Source organism: Pseudoliparis swirei, chromosome 7, assembly GCF_029220125.1.
Source record: "Pseudoliparis swirei isolate HS2019 ecotype Mariana Trench chromosome 7, NWPU_hadal_v1, whole genome shotgun sequence".
Lineage (NCBI taxonomy): Eukaryota > Metazoa > Chordata > Actinopteri > Perciformes > Liparidae > Pseudoliparis > Pseudoliparis swirei.
Window position 1 is genome coordinate 3202142 of NC_079394.1, and position 18629 is coordinate 3220770.

Genomic DNA, 18629 nt, shown 5'->3' on the forward strand with positions numbered 1-18629 from the left:
CGAGGTGTTTGTGTGATATGAAGCTGCATCTGCTGACATGCTATAGATCTAGATCGCCCTCCACAAATGTTATCAGACGCCGCCGACCAGCCACTGTCATCTCCGTCTAGGTGTGTCACGAGTTCACCATCACATTTAGTTGTTTTCATTCTGTTTGCTGATTTCATTAACTCTAATGTCATTTCAGACCAGGCCATTCACACCTGATCATCATTCATTCCCTTCACCTGGTCCTCACGCCCGTCTCACCTGCAGCCCATCCCTTCGTTAGTGTGTCAGTATTTAGTTCCCCTCACTTCCTCTTGTCCTCTGCCAGATTGTCTTGTGTGTTATTGCCAAGCGCTCCAGTGTTTTCTAATATTGATTCTGATCTGCCCGTTCTGACCCCGTTTGCCTGTTTACCCGACCTAAGAATTTTGCCTGCCCCCTTTTTTGGATGTGTTGCCCTCTTGGACTGACCACCCGGTTTTGACCCTGCCTGAAAAGACGAGTAAAGATCCTCTTTTTGCAGTACCTGTAATCCTTACAGGTGCGCTTTATAGCATGCAGGGCTATCCTTAGCTTAATGAGGGCCCAAAGCAGGATTTGATTTGCTCACTTTCACGAGTTTTAATTACTTTCATACATATATGTTTGCCACACCTACTCCTTTCCATCTCATAACTGATTTGCAGTTAAGCTTTATCCATGATTTGCTACCTGTGCATCTACTAATCAGAGCAATTGGTACCAGCTTGTGCAGCAAGCACAATTAGAGACAACCTTTTTCAATAAAAGCAGTGGTCCCCAAACTAAGGCCCGCGGATACTTGACAAGACAACTCAAAGGCCACAACACAGATCTGGTCCTGCTACTTGGAGATGTCATGGCTTGCTGCTGTGCACATGTCCTTCTCCTGAAAACAAATATTTTACTGATTTACAAAAGAAATAGATGGTGTATATTTGTGCCTTCTGCAAATAAAATACACATGCTCAATTACCTTTTGGGGGGGGGGTCAAGTTATTTCTGATTGCCAACGAAAAAAATGAGGTGAATAGTTAGAATCTTACTACATTTTCAAAAAGCCTAAATGTAAAAGACTAGTTTTGGTTTGTAACTATAGCTAAATGCCAAACATACACAACACGATAGAGGAAGAAAATGGAAGAAACGCACGAAGCAGCAACACGACGCCACTCCGGGACTCACCTGTGTCAATGTCCAATGAGCCTTCCAGTTCACCGTCTTCCTTTTCTCTGTTCACACTTCTTGTTGTTTGTCGCTTTGTTTTAGGACATTGGTCGCATTTGGTTGTTTCGAGAGGTCCTGACTCCCCCCCACCACACTGGCACGGTAACCGTCTCCATAGCGCCTTCTGTTTACAGCACACACACATTAGTGGCCATTTGTCCTTTGAAATCAAACGAAACTATAAAGCAAATTGCCTCTGACGCTCCGTGGGTTTCGGAGTTGACGCAGGCAAAAGAAAAGTAACGTCCATTTCGGTATGTTGATTTTGATAATTTATTTTCTAAACAAACAAAACGCTGATGCTGGTAAAAAACCATCGGTCACCCTGGTGCATGCTGGTCCTGTCCTCTCCCCACCTCTCCATATAATAACCACAGGTGCCCAGTGTTACCCAATCAGTGAACCTACAACTAAATGTATTCAACTAAAATACAACTATCATAAGAAACAACTAACATAAAAGGGATAAAAAGAAGATGTGTTTCTGTTGTAGGAGTCCAATTATGGAATAATGTTAAAATGGATGTAAGAATGGTGAACTCCTTTTTGGTTTTCAAGGTAATTATTTATAAAACAATTCTTGAGTTATAAATGTGATTAAAAACGTATTTGTATGGAAGATGTATGTGGAAGTATGTCTGTATGTGTTTATGTGTATGCATGTATTTATATATATATATATTATTTTTTCTTTATTTTATTTTAATTTTCTGATTTATTTCATATTAATTTAGGATAGGAATATATAAGCATTTTGTACTTCTACCTATACCTTTTCAGTCTTTCTGTTTTGTATATTATATAGAATATTGTATTGTATTTGATTTGATTGACTGAATAAAATACACAACAACAACAAAACCTAAATACAAATGTCAAAATAAATAGCTCCAACACACACATTAGCCTATTATTAAACCATTGGAAGCTGCACGTGGTATTTAGGGAAAGCACCAACACACACAACATTATCCAACATGTCTGGACTGTTTTTCCAAACTTCAACCACAAGACGGTACACGGCCGGCTGCGCGTGGAGACGCCATGTCCCTGCGCGTGGCCTCCAGTCGGAGCCCACAGTCTCTCCTTCGTCCGCCAGGTGGCAGCAGAGGTCTTCGAGGAGACGTTCGTAGGGCGTGACTTCCTCGGCAGTCCGGACGCCATGGGTGGGTGGGTTGCCCACTTTTTAGCCAAGTAGCACGCCCTGACCGCGTCCGAGAATGAGCAAGTGGCTGGATTGTGTTTGTTTATCTATTTCCCCAGTGCAGTCTCCACAATGCCTGCAATCCAGAGCTTAACGCTAACTTGCGACGCGCTGAACGAGAATGAGACGTTTTCGGAGGGAGACCTTCTGACTGGGAAAGTAACGTTGGCCTTATTGAAGGAGACCCCAGTGGAGAGCCTGACTGTAAAAGCCAAAGGAGACGCTGATGTCCGCTGGACGAGAAAGAGCGGCGACCGCACCCATACGTACTCTGCACACAAGAGATACTTCAAACTGAAGCAGTTTCTGATCCCAGAGGACTCGAAGGGTGAGCTGCAGACTTCTCGTTAGTTGTGCATGTCGTAGAACTGTTATTACGGACTGGCATGGTGTAGGCCTGCTATGTCCCATCCTACCCGTGTTGCTTTGGGCACTTTTCCTTTTTCTATTTGTGCCCAGTGACGTCATGGCACGGTCAATCAGAATGTGTCAAAAGTCAAGTTGGCTCCAACATTTTGAGGGTTAATAAAAGTCTGGAGGGCTGCAGGGCCTACTTTAGTTGAAGAATAACTGTGACGCTTATAAAACATTGTAATAATTAAAGTGCAGCTTTTACAGTAATCCATGACACATTGTGACAGTATTGAAATTAAGTGAAGTTGGTTAGAAGAAGTACAATGTAATAAAGTGTTACTTTCCACCACCATATTAATTGCTACTCATCCATAAGGGTCACACGTATTTTAAATGTACAGCTTTATCCTTGATTTGAACTGATGAAGTCCCTCAGTGACACCTACTGAACATCTTGGTGGGTCACGTGACAAGTCATGTGATGTGTTTACATAACATTTCCAAGATGTCTGCGCCAGGTTGTGACGGAGCAGACACAAGCGGCTACATTTAAAAAGCTTGTTTTTCGATTGTAAAGATAAGATTTACCCATTTAAGAATTATAATGCTTACATAACATGTCTTTTATTATATTGAACCTGCTGTGAACACATTACGTGAACAAACTGATATAAAACAAATTAGATAAATATTGTTGTGACACATACGTCATATAGGGAATTTAACATATTTCACAAAAAAACCTAATGTGAAAATATATGTCACAATAATAGTCTAAGATCTGCACAGTTAATTTAGCTGATTCAACGATTTAGCTAATATATTTTTATATTGTTCAATTCAAAGCATATTTTAAAAAATGTAAACCAAAACATCATGTTATAGAATTACATTTTTAGTTTTAAAGGTTTACCATCAACGCCCAATGTGACAAACATGTAACATTTCAGATCTTTTACACTATTTTGAAAACAATGTCAGAAATGTTTTCGGTGTGGTCTGCTTTATCTGTTTTACGTGCCTCATAATTTCCCTTGAATCAGAAATGGGTCTGGGTTCTTATAGTAACAAGTATCATTGCTCTTTCAGAAACTGTAGTTCCCAAAGGGATCCATGTCTACAAATTCAGCTTGCAAATACCACCAGGGTAAGACATTTACCAGAACTCAATGTTTACACTCTCACAATGTAAAGAATGTTCACAAACAGGACCAAATAACCTACTCCTGTACGTTTTATGAATTGAAGTTTCAATATTCAATTCTGATTCTTAATGTTAATTCACATAAGATAACATCAAATGAATCTGCTGGTTTTCCATCACAGAAGCATGCCTTCATCCTTCAAGGGAATTCATGGAAAGATTGTCTACAACTTGGAAGTCAAGTTGTCCAGGAGTTGGAGGATGGACCGCAAAGTAGAAAAGGACATAAGCTTTGTCTCCAAGTCCTATCCAAACCTTCATTCTCTGATGGTGTGTACAATATTTAAAAATAAAAATCTCTGTTACTATAAGTCACGAGACAGAAACTATACTCCTTTATTTCACCTTTATATGTAGGAAATGGAAATAGAAATTGACGATTGAAAAATGAAAATTAAAAAGGATAGGTGGTATACAGTATTCCTAATACACATCCTAATTTGTTTTTTCCACAGCAGACATTTTAAAAAGACAGTTGTTGTTGTTAACAACAATGTTGATGTTTATATTACATTTTGAGGTGTCAGTTGTGCATGTTTGCCCACTGGTTGGCATACACGCCACACTAAACGGTATTTGCTCCACATGGGCCATTCCTGCCATAACAAGTCAAAACATCTGCTTTGAAGAAAGACCCGTCAGGTCTTGTGCTGGTCGAATTCCACATAAAAACACAAGAAGAACAGTGTCCCGGTTATTTTGTATAATTTACATACATGTCGCTGACAACTTCCATATATACTATTTCTTCTGCCAAAGTTGTTCCAGTTAAAACTGCTTGCGATGACATACTTCACAGAAAGAAGGGTCAACAGGTGCAGTGGAGTGGGTATTTTGCCCGGCTCTATGACTGAAATGCTTCACCCATTCACTCATGTCTAAATAATGAGAGTGGATCAAAATGAATTCTTTTTTTCTTTTTATTGCATTCTAGTCACGCCAAGTTGGTTCAACCAAGAAAGAGATGGGGCTCTTCTCAAAAGGACATGTACACATGGATGTGACTGTTGACAAGAGTGCTTATGCACCAGGTATACATTTCTCTTCACACGTGGTAGGTTCAAATCACGGAAGGAGATCTTCTGCTGAAGGCAGATACCGAAAACATTTGTTTTTGTTAGTTGTGGTTACCACACCCATGCAAATAGCAAACTTATTTGAATAAAACTGGAATATTTTTGTCATTATAGTTCAGGAATTGTTTCACCCTACGTATTGCTTTTGTCAACAAGAAAGAAATGAGTCTTTTTGACCTGCAATTGCAGAAGACGCTATTGCGTAACTAATAATAACATCAGTAACAGCTGCATTCAGTTGAGATGTGTCCATTCCAGTGGCCTGGTAATGGGAATACTGGCTCACACTGATGATGGGTGGTTGTCAGTGATGGTTTTAGTAAAGCGTGAAAAGAATGGAAATGGATATTCAAGTAGCATTTTAAAGGGTTTGTATGATTTAACATTTCCTAACGAACTGCCTTTCTATAATACACAAACAAGAGCACACTGGGGCACTTGATTTAGAGTAAAATGGAAATTAATTAAATTTTCTTTTGTTTCCTCATAGGTGAAACTCTGGTGATCATTGCAAAAATCAACAATTCCTCATCCAGTGAGATGATTCCCAAATTCAGTGTAACCCAGAATGTGGTATACCGTGCCAACAGCAGTACCAGACATGAGAGCCATGTTATCCACAAAGTGGTTGACAAGGGTATTAAATCCCAAACACAGAAGACTGTCAGGTGTGCAATACAGATTCCTCGTGTTCAGATGCCAACCATCCATAATTGTGACATTATCTCAGTGGAATACCAGTTAAAGGTATGCAACATCAACATGCAACTGGTTTTGTTCAACTGATGACTATACATATTGATTTAATACGATTTTCCAAATTCATTGTGACTGCCAGATGTTTTCTTCCCCTTCGATTGTTCGAAGTAACGCACAGGCCGCTCATAACGCTGTCATGTTTTTTTTTTCTTCTCAGGTGTATCTGGACATCAGCTTTGCTTTCGACCCAAAGATAACGTTCCCAGTGGTCATTATTCCCCCAGACCTCGCTCCTGGCCGTCAGCCCGGTGGTGCTGAGGGCCCCTATCCAGCTGGGGCTGCTGGGGGCCCAAGCAACAGCGACTTCCCTCCCCATGCGGTGTCTATAGATCCCTATCCTGTATCCCCCCACTCAGGCAGTTCTCGATACCCAGGAGCCCAAAGGTATTCAGCACCATCACCTGTGTACCAAGACAACTCACTGGCTTACGCTGGACCACCAGGTGTGTACTCCGCTCAGCCGGCACACGTCAACGGGGGCTACAATAGCCCAGTGCCACAATTACCTTCTCCTTATGGATATCCGTTTTCTCCTTCATCTACGTCTTCTGTGCTTCATCCTCCGCCTACTGCCCCAACATTTCCACCACCCCCATCTGCCCCATCCACTTCTCCTCCCCCCTTCACCTTATCTCCAACGGCCCCTCCATACAACGAGCTGTCTTTTGCACCAATGGCGAACACAGACTTTCTGGGTCAATCGGATGAAGCTCCTCCAGAATATTCGCTCCTGTTCCCGTCTGCTGCGACTGACAAATCGGTGGCAAAATGAGAGAGAATATGCGCAACGACTGAATCGCTTTGTTAATCAAGACGTAAAAACACTAATACTTATTCAAACGGGAAATCTCGTCACCAGATTGTGTCTTTCGGTTTGAAGTGCAAAAGTAACTTTGTGCGATATTTACTGCTTGCATGTAAACAATAACATTGAAAAAAGAGATGTTTGGATTATATGGGAATGTCGTGTTCCTGCCAGTTGATGTCGCTTTGTGCAGGTGCCTAAACAGCCCTCCGGATACACTGTGTACGCGTGCCTTGATCAACTCAAGAGTCCTTGACTGACTATTTCTTCAGTGTTCTTTAGTTTATACCTATTATCTCTACCTCACTCTTCTTTAAGGAGGATGGTTAAAAGAAACTGGATGACAACAAATCTTTTTATGTGTTTATATAAAGCTAAACTAAGGAAAAGTATGTATTCCTAGTTCCCAGTCTGTAATTTTAACACCATACTACTTGTGTATATTTAAGTTACACAACTGCCAGTGTTGTTTTTGACTTGTAGATGTGAATAAAGTATTGCAACAGAAGATTTCTCTGTGTCTGTTTTTTTATTTATTTTTATTGTTTTGTGTCTTTTGGTGGCCGTTTTTCCCCTTGTTATTGTCTTTGTGTGTCTGTTTATGGTCCCTTCGCAGCTGTTTTGTGTCTCTTGAGTATTTATTGTGTGTTTATTTGTTGTCATTTTGAGTCTCTTCCTTGTTGGAAGGATTCTCTTTGAGTGACATTTTGGAGGTGAAGATCAAGGGGGTCCCTGATACTTTGGGCCTCTGTGTGAGCCCAGTAGGCCCCATCAGTAATTCATCCATGGATAGAACAGGTATTGGCAAATAATGTCATCCATCCTGAGCTCTTCCATTGTATCAAAGATATTAGGCCTCTCCGAGTTTAATAGCCGAATAACTAACACGCTGTAATTGTGTAAACCTGAATTAGCAAATTGTGCTGTTGTGATATCTGGACTGAGTTAATCTATGTTGTAATTTAACTGCCTGACGTGAAGCAATAATGGAGGTTTCACAACCAGGCCGAGATCCTCTGGCACGACAGTCCGGGGCCACAAAATTATGACCATTGTTATTACGACAGTCAGCTGACGTCAGAGTTACATAAACTCAGAGCAACCACGTTGTCCTTTATTGTTTCTCAATCATTCGAATTGAGAATTATTTCGCTAATTCTGACACAAAAAGTCACAAAATACATATAAAAAGTTACAAATAATAACGTTTACAGTCCTGTCTCGGCTTCCTTTGTTTTTGTTTTGTAAACGTAGGCCTACCTTTGGGCGTCGCCCCCCGACCTGACGTAAGAGGCGGATGACGTAGCAGGAAGTGGCAGCCAGCCATCGTTCAGTGCCGACGCGCTGGTGAGGGAAGCAAAGCAAAGCGCGACCTCCAACGTTACGCCGAAAAAAATGTCTCCGATCAAGGATCTCAATCTGGTTTATGAAGCTCTCAACCAAGAGGACACTTTCTCTCAGGGAGACACGATCGTAGGTACGGTCACCTTCACTTTGACAAAAGAAACCAAAGTGAAGGGGCTGGTCGTCAAAGCCAAAGGCGAAGCGCGCGTGCACTGGACGGAAGGCACCGGGGACCAGAGGAGTTCCCACAACGCGCACCGGAGATACTTCAAACTCAAAGAGTGCTTAGTAGCAGAGAATGAGAAAGGTATGTCTGACACATGCTTGAATTAATGCTATTTACTTGTATGATTCATCTTTTATGCATTGCATGTTGTCACCCATGGATACAATTAAATATCTCAATTGTATTGATAGAACAATATAAAGTGCATTCGTCCAAATCAGCAAATAAAGAGCTGTCAGGAGTTCCCACATGAAGTGTTCATCTTTGTCATTTATTTTGCAGGCACTGAACTTCGCCGAGGAGACCATCAGTATAAATTCCGGTTTACAATCCCACAGGGGTAAGTGTACATATCTAGCATCCAGGGTTACTTGGTTTGTTTGTTACAAACACCTGCATTCATAAAACAGGGACATGCCGTCGTCCTTCAAGGGCTTGCATGGAAAGGTTGTCTACAACCTGGAAGCAAAGATGTCCAGGAGCTGGCGGATGCCTTCTGGGGTACAAAAAGAGCTCAACTTTGTTTCAAGGTCCGGTTTTCACCCTGGCCAAGTACTGGTGAGTGGGACACTACCCTGATACCTGTTGTGCATTTGATACACCAGTTACACTACACATGAATCCAAATATTACAAAGGCAAATATTCAAGATATCAAGTCACATGACTAAAGAGACAGCTGGAAAAGAAATAAAATTATGCAGAAATAAAATATGAAATAAAATGCAGAGTTAGGGATGACAACTGGTTTATACTGAGTGTAATTAAGTCAGGCAGGGAGAACACTATTACATAAGAGCAGTGTTCCATACTTGTATAATATCGTAGGAAGCAGTCAACAGTCAAGTATTCAGGGTGTGACACAGGAACAAAAAGAAGGAACCACAAACCGGATATTTGAGTAAACCGGATATTTGAGTAAACACGAAATGGAGTGAGTTGTGCAGTTGTGGAGTGACGAGTGAGTATAGTTACCCAACCCCCTCTTAAACCTAGTCAGGAAGGATTCATATTGGGATGTGTAAGACTTCACTTTCAGAGGATGGCTTAACCCTCCTGTTACCTTCAAATTTACTAACATCTTTTACCCTTTTTGACCCCAGCAATTAAAACCTCCAGAAAATGATTAGAATTAATATTGTTTCCCAAGTTTAAGTGTCAGGTACTTTTTGTTTGTTTGTTGACTACCTAAATAGCCCTTTAAATAAATTAAAAAGTTGATATTTCTTATATGCACATATTACACAGTGAAAAACAGCCTGGGGTCAAATTGAACCCAAAGAACACCGATGCGTACAAGTTGTGTTCAGGACATTGAAAACATATCATTATGTGAATTTTATGTTTTCCCAGTTGTCCCCAATAAATTATGAAAAGTCATGAAATATGAAGCAAAACTAATTATGTAAATCATATTTTTAGAGACCTTAAACATTGAATGGGGTCAAATTGACCCCAAAGGTAATAGGAGGGTTAGTCCAACGTTTACCAGCAAGATGGCAATGTGTTCTCCTAAACTTTGGATTCCAGGCACAGTCAGGTTCAGTGGAAAAAAAGATGGGCTGTTTCTCTGACGGAGCGGTCCAAATGTCTGCTACCATTAACACAAACGTTTGCTCTCCAGGTAACGTCACTTTCACCACGTACATACATAATGTACATACTATAGTATGTGCAATGTATGCTTTTTTAAATTGTGTTATGACATTTATTAATAAAAGAAATGCATATCCAGATGTTATTTGTTTTTTAGGTGACACTGTGTCTGCTGTTGGCAAAATCTGCAATTCCTCTTCCAAACAAATGAGGGCCAAATTCAGTTTACAGCAGAGGACTGTGTACCGTGCCGGCTGCTCCACCAACTGCAGTAACCTCAGTCTGTGCAAAATGGTGGGGGAGACCATTGCACCCAATTCAGAGGAAACTGTCTCCTGCCAGTTAATGGTTCCTGCCGATGTCATCCCCAGCCTCCATAATTGTGAAATCATCTCAGTGGACCATTACCTTAAGGTGTGTAATAATGTAATAGTGATGTTACATCAATGGAGAAATGGATTAAGTCTTAATTCCCATGCTTCAACAATGTAAAACACCATAACCACACAGATATGATTTTTAGTTTTTTACAAAAAAAGTTGTACAAACCTTTCCAGTAAATTATCAAACTGTAATCATGTTTATCAGACGTCACTGTATAAATAATAAATAAATGGTGGTTTCATATGTTTGCTTTTCCCAGGTGTATCTGGACATCAGTTTTGCCATTGACCCGAAGGTGGAGTTCCCCCTGGTCATAGTGCCTACTGGTGCCGCTGCCCGTCAGCCCGGTGGGCCCATGGGGCCTGTGGGGCCCATGGGGCCCGTGGGGCCTTACCCAGCCGGGGATTTTGGGGCCCCGAGTTACAGCGACTTCGCTCCCCCTGCCTTCCCTATTGGACCGTATCCTGTACCTGCATGTCCAGGTGCTTATGGGTACCCAGCACCAGTTCCCACTCAACCTTACATACCAAGTGGAGATAATAATCAGTGGCCACAACCGGCTCCTCCTTCCGGTTATTCAGTGGCACCTTCATTCCCAGTGCAGCACCCAAACCCGACTGCTCCACCTGTGTTTCAACAGGGACAAGAACCTCCATCTTATGTGTCCCTTTTCTCCCCTCCTCCTCTCAATAAAAGCTGAGCTTCAAAAGGAACAACTAGTCTTGACTTAAACAACACTGACTGATATTGAAGGCATTTGAACTATTCATATTGAAAAGAACAAATGTGAAAATACTTTCTGTATTTATGCTACTGTTTAGCATTTACTTTTGAGCTAAATGTCTAAAAAATAGTTAATTTGTGTTTTATCACAGCCTTTAATTCATTCGTGCCATGTATAGCCAGGGATATGGTTTTAATGGAAAATCACTGTTACAATTGCAGGCAAAAAGGGATATTTGTTTCTTTGTTGTCTTTTTAATGGCTTTGAAATGTTTGCTTGATGTTTGATGTAATTATGGCTTAACTATTATCAGAATACAAATATATGTTGTTTGAGATAAAGGGTGTAATCATTGTAAGTCCACTGAATATGTTTACGTTGATCAGGGTCTTTCACATACTTTGGGGTGCATCTTGACAGAGAAAAACATCATGTGACCACGCGGGCCCCAAAAAGCTGTCCCGTTTCTCACAGTAAGGAGCGGGCTATCCCATTCAGCTCGGGACACTGTCTTCTCCTTTATAACAGATGTATGCTCTTTAGATCTAATTGGTAGTCCATGGGGCTGTAGCACAGGGGTTGTAAACACTTGTGCTCGACTGTCATGGTGGTACACAAGAAATGTGTAGAACAAATGAACACAGTGTAAACATTTGATTAGATTAGATGCAACTTTATTGACATTACACATGTACAAGTAGGCCTACAGAGAAACTAATGCAGTTTGGCATCTAACCAGAAGTGCAATAGAAAGTATCATAATAAATACAGGATATACAGATTATAGTAAATAAATAAAGCGCTATACAAGAGGGCGGCTTAAGGCCTGACCTGGTACTATTAGTAATAAGTTTAGACAAAACAGTAGACAGATGAAATTAACATTTAAATAATGCGGAGATATAAACATAAACTATCTGGGGTTGTTAAACTAGTGCAAATATTCAGTGCATATTAATTTGAGAGTGCAATAAATGGTATAAAGTGTACAGTGCGGATCGAGTGGTATAATGAGGATCAGATATCATCACATATATGGCCCATGGGGATAGTGACCACCATATGCAGCTGGAGAGTACAAAACAGCACAACCCAAAAACATCCTTCAGGTGAAGCAATAGCTTTGATCCCTGGACAATGAGAGCATTTAAAAGGAAATCTGGATTTTAATGATGCGTACCCCAGTAAAGAGTTACCCTCGGTCATCTAACCGCCTGATGGATGCTGCACGGAGGGAGGTTATAAGCTCTAGTCCCAGCCCACTTGCACTTGTTGCTGAATAGATGCGGGTCTGCTGCATTGTGCATTGCTACGGGAGACCCTGAAGTATCCGCTACGGGAGACCCTGAAGTATCCGCGGCCTGCTCGCCATGGGGAGAAGGCTGCTGCCGTGTGTCTGTCTGCTCCTCTTCGGCTTCTCCGAAGGTAATTTTAAAACGTTGTCACGGTGCGCCACGTCCTCGAGGACGGAAGTAAAGACTGAGTTCTCCTGGACCGGGTTCACGTGAACGGGTTCGACGTCTCGGTGCTCTCGGTTCGACACAGTGTCGTCGCGCGCGCGCGTGCAGTCAGCGGGCGGAAATACTCCCAGGTGTCGGCTAGTTTTAGCTCGCGCGCGCGCCACATTGACGCAGAACGCGCCGCCGTGTCGCGATAAAGTTGTGTCGCGATGAAGTTCAACTGCTTGTGTGTGTGTAGGTGTGTGTGTGTGTGTGTGTGTGTGTGTGTGTGTGCGCGTCTGTATGCCCATTTAGTATCTCAGGTACTTGTCAAACCTCTTTCTTTCGCGGTATATTTACGACACACGTCAGGGTTCGTACGGTCATGGAAAACCTGGAAAAGTCATGGAAAAAACTTAAATCATAAAAGTTTTGGAAAAGTCATGGAAATGTGTTATAATCACGTGTTCATTTACGCCGAGTTTGAAATAATTAATATGTTTTTTAAAGAAAGGCTCAAAAATATAAGCCGGCGTAGGCTACGCTCTCAATATGCACAATTTTTTACATTGTTCATGTTTATACTGAGATTTCATTTTGTTCATGGACATTTGGTTAAAAGTCATGGAAAAGTCCTGGAAAAGTCCTCGAAATCCATTGGTCAAAATGTGTAAGAACCCTGACACGTTTATAAAAAAAGCTAAAATAGCACATTGTAAACTCACCCATGTCGTTGTTACGTTCCTGGGTTAGCGGAATATGATATATATAACGTTAGTTAATGACGTATCACTTTATTATTTGAGCCATACTCTTGACGTGCATGCTTTTTAATTAAAAAAATTTAACTTAATTAAGTGTATAAGCTCCCTGCTCAAATATAACAACAATGGCTGAGTGGATTATAACAGCTTGAGCAATGCCCTTTCTTTTCTCCCCTCCACAGAGACGTCAGGCTTAAAGATTCAGAACAAGCTGCTGCTCAAATGTCTGCAGGTGCAGCGCGGGAGTTTAGGAGGCCGAGTGTCTCTGGGGGAGTGCAGCCCACACTCATCCTTACAGGAATGGCGTTGGCTCCCGGAGAGCCAGGCCCTCGGCAACCAGCACACCGGGGAGTGTCTGACGGCCCCGGGGGAGCAGTACGAAGGCGTCCACCTGCAGCCCTGCGTCGGCCGGGCCGAAGGGGACAACGCTGGCGCCCGGGTGGCAGCGGAGGATACGGGCCGCCAGTCGTGGTTCTGTTCCAAGAAAGGCCAGCTCACTTTGGTGGGGAGGGGGCTGCACCTGAGTGCAACACAAGAATCCACTCTGGTCTTCCTTTCGAGGCAACATAAGCAGGTAATCATGTTTTAGAGGACCGGAAGGGGATTATATCTGATCGTATACCTTAATCGGTCGACTTAAAAGTATCAAAGGACGAGGGGTGTTGCATATTGTAGAATATGTATACTCGGTAAGAACATACCATGTGTAATCTTCTTTATAAGCCTGGCAGCAGGTGGCGGACACTTGACAACCAGACACTGTGCGATGGGAGAGACAGCCAACACCAACCTCACCACAACCTGGGGAAATCCTTGGAACCCGGGAGATTTCCAAATGCCGTCTCTGATATAAAGGCACCATGTAAGGACCTTAAAGTTCCTCATTAGCAGTAGTTTACTAAATGTCGTCTTCCCACAGTATGTGACTAATACAAGCAACATCAATTTCCTTAAAGGACCGGAAAGTGGCTTTGCCAGTTTATACCCCCGTTAAGTACAGATGTTATCATCTACAGTGTAAATACTTGCCATTATGGTGAACCATATTTCAATAGTTTGGGATTTTAGATTAATTTTTGAATTTCCAACCAGATAGTTGTCTCAGCTCATGCCCAGGAAGTATACATATTTTTGGGGATTGCATAAACCTGTATGTGTATAGATGGAGTTAAGATGTCTCTGTTTAGAGCATATTATGTTAATACTTTCCAAGCTGTTTTAAGAAATCTTATGTATACATTTATCTGCCCAGTTAATGACTCCGAAAATGAAATAATCAAAGTTTTATCAAACATAACGTTTTGTTCTACTCGCTACCAGTCCCAGCTGTGGAGACATTGGTACGGCTGTCTATTTATAAGGCGTTCGTAGGTCTATTTATTTTACTTGTGATTTTGTATGTGTTTTATTCTATTTAATGTGTTGTACTATCTTGACCTTGAGTCCGAAATAAATGTTTGCATTAAATTTAATTGAAACTTGTATTCGAAAGAAGCAAGCATAGTTTATAGTTTTGCTATATGTTTCAGAAAATGAAAACAAGAACAAACCAGAACGGGCACTCGGTAGAGCGCATACCTTCGCAGCAGCCACTTTTTGGTACTTGGCATGAGAGTGTGGGGAACTGTAAATTGATGTAACTTAGTTAAAAAGAAGATGTTGACCTTTTCATGACCTTGACCTTTGACCCGATTGATCCCAAAATCTAATCAAATGGTCCCCGGATAATAACCAATCATCCCACCAAATTTCATGCGATTCGGTTTAATACTTTTTGAGTTATGCGAATAACACACAAACACACACATACAAATAAATAAATAAATACACAGCGATCAAAACATAACCTTCCGCAGAATGCGAAGGTAACGAGCAAACATGAAAAGGATAATGAATTTTGTCATTTCTCTGGCATTGAAAAGAGTGCTGATCCTCAAAGCTTGAATGTTTGGAATTCTTTAAATGCATCAACAAGGAGTCTCGACAGGATTTCCCTCTTCCCATTGTGATGTCTTACTTTATTCATGGATATTTTGAAATCTTTGCATGTTGCTCACATTATTGCAAAACAGCCTTGTTCTGCACAACGATGGGCATTTCAAATACGATGTGTGCAAGCTGTAGTCTGTGGGCTAACACATACAAAACCAAAAATACCCACATGTTTCAAAGGTCCACGTGATATATCAGATATTCATCCTAATAATAGGATATTTTCTGCGATGACCTGTAGATTAGATTACCACATGCAGGCTTTTAACGTGATGATTGAATTTATTCAAGTGCACTTTTGACAAATCAATATTCCCTTCATTCGGGAAGGCAGCCAACCACCAACGCCATCCCCGCAATGCCGACTCGTGGTATGCTTCCATCAGGCCGGTCCTTTTCCATCTCACTGCTAAAGATGGACAAACACAAACATCGCTTCCTTCATCAAAAGGGCAAATGAATCACACCTGTGAGGATCGGCGTTGGGCATTGCTTCCAGTTGAGTTGTTTATGTGTTGTGTCCTTGTAGTTGAAGGTATGATGGCAGTCACAGAAACATTCCCCGTGGTGGATGTGCCTCTTTCGTCCCCGAGCACCAAGTCCCCTGCCGATCCCACCATGGTTTTCTACACCATGGACTACGGTAAATTTGCTCGACTGAACTCGATATATTTTTTCAGTGGATATATTGAACCCATAACTACTGAAGTAGTAGACAATACCAGCTCTGTCAATTATTCATAAAAGATAAAGTTACCTTTCCCCCCACTAGGTGGAGATGGATGAATGTGAAACGGAGCAAAGTTTATGGTGGAAATGCTGCAATGTTTGCAAAGGAGATTCAATGGGCTTTTGATTGAAGGTTCAGAGTTGAAAGGCATTTGACAAGTGTTTTGAACAAGAACAATCATTCAGAAAGAGGTCAATACGATTTCAAATGCAGGTTGTGTAACATGAGGGATGGGTTGATTGTCTGTGTGCAGGAATGGGCTGGAAGATAACCATGCTGGTACTCAGCTCTTTGGCTCTGGTCCTCGGGACGGTGATTCTTATCCTCAATGTTTACTCCAACAGGTGAGTGTTAAACACACATACACAACACTTAAAGGTACTCATTTTAAGTCAAATACTCAGGTGTCAGATCTGGGTTTTGAGGGAAATGCAAATATAGATGCAGGGTGGTGTATACACACTTACAAGTAAAAGATAATGAAGGGGGTGCCGGGGTTTGCTTTTTGTTGTTGTTGTTGTTGTCTTTTTGTGGTTTTTTATTGTTGATGTTTTTTGGGGGGGTATGTGTGTGTATGTGTATATATGTGTGTGTATGGGTGTATGTGTGTATATATATATATGTTTATGTCTGACATTTTTGTACTTGTTTTATGTTTATATTACAAAACAAATAGAAAAATTTAAGTAAAAAAAAAAAAGGTACTCATTTTTAATTTATAGATTTACTTTTGGAAAGATTAGTTGACCAAAGTTACATACATGTATTACCAATTTACTTATCCGTTAATCATTTAAATGGTAAAATAGACAAAGTTTTACTGGTACCAGCTCTGGATTTGCTTGTTTTATTTAGTTTGTCTTTGGGTACATTTTAGTTTCTTGAGTCTTGATTATCAATTTCAAGACATCACTCCAGTCTCTGGTCTCTGTGTGTGCATATCACATTACAGAGTAATACATTACATTAAACTCAATAAGATGAAACAATACAGTAGGCACTGACAAGACATAACCAACCTAATATGCAGCTGAAACCATGCTCAGATATGTATTGAATGTGAGTCTCTAACATACATTTCATACACAATATGGAAGAGCCACATTCGCTAAAAATCTGCTTTGATTTTTATTAATTTTTTTAAGAACATTGAGAAAATGAAAGAAACACTGGGGCAACATATTGTGCCTCCACCCCCGCGCTCTGACCCTTCTCTGTCTCGCTGTGCCAGAAGCAAGAAGGTGGTGTGTATTTTGAAGTCCTACACCCCGAGGCCTGAGATGAGTGTTCCCGGGTCCCCGGTGCCCAGTGAAAGAGCCCCGCTGACCCAGCATGCCATGCGCCTCCCGCACTCCTCCCCCACTTCACAACGGGGGAAGATCCTGATCGAGTGGAAGGACGGCAGTGTCACGCCACTATACGAGGGCTGAAGGCGGTCCGTTCAGGCGTTTCTGGACACGGCGTGGCTTCTTGTGCAATATGTCCAAGTGTGTGTGTTGTCTATCTGAGGGGGGTAAAAAACCCAAAAAGAAGCAAAATAAGATCACTTTTTTCTGTTGTATGTTTTTAGACGGTTGGGGGCAAGTCTTATCTTTTGGGATTTGAGATTAAAGGTATTTCTTGTTTCTTTTTGGTGAAAGGACGGTGAATGAATGTTAAATCATTCAGACATCCTTTGTAGGTTTACTTTAAGTAAGTCAAGGGCTTAGCTAAGTAACTCATAGGGCTTTAGTTCGATAAATACTTCGGAAGCTAATTTTCTTTTTCTTACCTACGCCTGTGGGACACTGTTGAGCTGTGGGATGAGCGCAGGTGTCCCTTTATATATTTCCTTGATTTTGTTTGACTTAACACGCCTAACGACGTATTTAAAACACACCTCTGCTGCTGAGACTCACACCCTTAATACTAGGAAAATAAAACGACAGTTGTTTTGCAAATTTGAGGTGGTGTGTTGCGAGAAACACAGTTAGTTGGAAGTTGTTAAAATGTTTTGAGAGAAAATCGTAACCTGGTGTACATAGGAAATGTCAATAGTCTGACACTGTATAATTTCGTACTGCACTTACTGACACTACATAAACATGTATGACATTAAATTGTGAAAAGAGGCCGTGCTCATCACATTGATTTGAGCTTGACACCTTATTCTCAACCTTTGAAAACAGCAGATGACGAAACAATCTCCACTCAAGGTCCACATGAGCGTTTGACTTCGGCACACATTCTTCACCTCCAGAGGAAGTTTGCTCAGTTGACGTGGACCTGTAGATGTTTAAACTTTCCATTCTTATGAGCGCTTATGGGATCTCTTATCTTTTAAAGTTCACTGTGAAGACAATGTAGTTGAAAGCTGCAGAGCCAGCTTTTGTTTTGTCAACTATCATTGACCTTTTTCTGTTTGTCTGTCAACCTGGTAGACCACTAATTTGTGTTAAATGTGTTGGTTTTTTAAAGTATTTTATGTTGGGGAAACAGCTAATAAAATGAGATATATAAACAGTATACAATTGCCGTGTACTTTTTATGACTACAGTGACATAATATGTTATTTAAAGCGAATGCTTTTCAATGTTTAGTCTGCATCAGCCCACCCTCGTCCATTGTTTAATACTATCCTGCGTGAGTGGGGAAAGGTTGCTGACAAAGCCCCATGTATTGTAATTACTTCAGACAGTCTGCAAGGATTCAGTAATCACAGAAACGTTAAGTTGATGAGGCTTCTAGAGAACACGGCATTCCCTGTGGCACGGAAACTTCCCAGCAGGAGGAGTCCTTTTACAACAGAGAACCAAA

General features: G+C 41.2%; 3 protein-coding genes across 3 annotated transcripts; all 3 read left to right on the forward strand.

Annotated features, from left to right (window-relative positions):
• Window positions 1-2418: 2418 nt before the first annotated feature.
• LOC130196553 (arrestin domain-containing protein 3-like) lies at window positions 2419-7143 on the forward strand. Its single transcript, XM_056418807.1, has 6 exons — window positions 2419-2765; window positions 3881-3938; window positions 4118-4265; window positions 4930-5026; window positions 5562-5818; window positions 5988-7143. The coding sequence occupies exons 1-6, from the start codon at window positions 2510-2512 to the stop codon at window positions 6600-6602; spliced, it is 1431 nt and encodes a 476-aa protein (XP_056274782.1). The 5' UTR covers window positions 2419-2509; the 3' UTR covers window positions 6603-7143.
• An 835-nt stretch (window positions 7144-7978) lies between these two features.
• Window positions 7979-11262, forward strand: LOC130196841 (arrestin domain-containing protein 3-like). Its single transcript, XM_056419228.1, has 6 exons — window positions 7979-8286; window positions 8488-8545; window positions 8616-8763; window positions 9735-9828; window positions 9958-10214; window positions 10444-11262. Exons 1-6 carry the CDS (start codon window positions 8031-8033, stop codon window positions 10882-10884), a joined length of 1254 nt encoding a protein of 417 aa, XP_056275203.1. The 5' UTR covers window positions 7979-8030; the 3' UTR covers window positions 10885-11262.
• Window positions 11263-12141: 879 nt separating this feature from the next.
• On the forward strand, window positions 12142-18343 carry si:dkey-245n4.2 (uncharacterized). The gene is made up of 6 exons (XM_056418901.1): window positions 12142-12333; window positions 13294-13685; window positions 13835-13973; window positions 15633-15746; window positions 16087-16177; window positions 17065-18343. Exons 1-6 carry the CDS (start codon window positions 12279-12281, stop codon window positions 17261-17263), a joined length of 990 nt encoding a protein of 329 aa, XP_056274876.1. The 5' UTR covers window positions 12142-12278; the 3' UTR covers window positions 17264-18343.
• Window positions 18344-18629: the final 286 nt, after the last annotated feature.

What these genes read in the sequence shown, in the direction of transcription:
- LOC130196553 (XM_056418807.1), top strand. Translation starts at nt 2,510, where the DNA reads ATGCCTGCAATCCAGAGCTTAACGCTAACTTGCGACGCGCTGAACGAG. An exon ending in CAAGAGTGCTTATGCACCAG is followed by an intron (nt 5,027 to 5,561) that starts GTATACATTTCT and finishes GTTTCCTCATAG; the next exon opens with GTGAAACTCTGGTGATCATT. An exon ending in CAGTGGAATACCAGTTAAAG is followed by an intron (nt 5,819 to 5,987) that starts GTATGCAACATC and finishes TTTTCTTCTCAG; the next exon opens with GTGTATCTGGACATCAGCTT.
- LOC130196841 (XM_056419228.1), top strand. Translation starts at nt 8,031, where the DNA reads ATGTCTCCGATCAAGGATCTCAATCTGGTTTATGAAGCTCTCAACCAA. An exon ending in AGTAGCAGAGAATGAGAAAG is followed by an intron (nt 8,287 to 8,487) that starts GTATGTCTGACA and finishes TTTATTTTGCAG; the next exon opens with GCACTGAACTTCGCCGAGGA. An exon ending in TTCACCCTGGCCAAGTACTG is followed by an intron (nt 8,764 to 9,734) that starts GTGAGTGGGACA and finishes TTTGGATTCCAG; the next exon opens with GCACAGTCAGGTTCAGTGGA.
- si:dkey-245n4.2 (XM_056418901.1), top strand. Translation starts at nt 12,279, where the DNA reads ATGGGGAGAAGGCTGCTGCCGTGTGTCTGTCTGCTCCTCTTCGGCTTC. An exon ending in CTCTGATATAAAGGCACCAT is followed by an intron (nt 13,974 to 15,632) that starts GTAAGGACCTTA and finishes GTGTCCTTGTAG; the next exon opens with TTGAAGGTATGATGGCAGTC. An exon ending in TTTCTACACCATGGACTACG is followed by an intron (nt 15,747 to 16,086) that starts GTAAATTTGCTC and finishes GTCTGTGTGCAG; the next exon opens with GAATGGGCTGGAAGATAACC.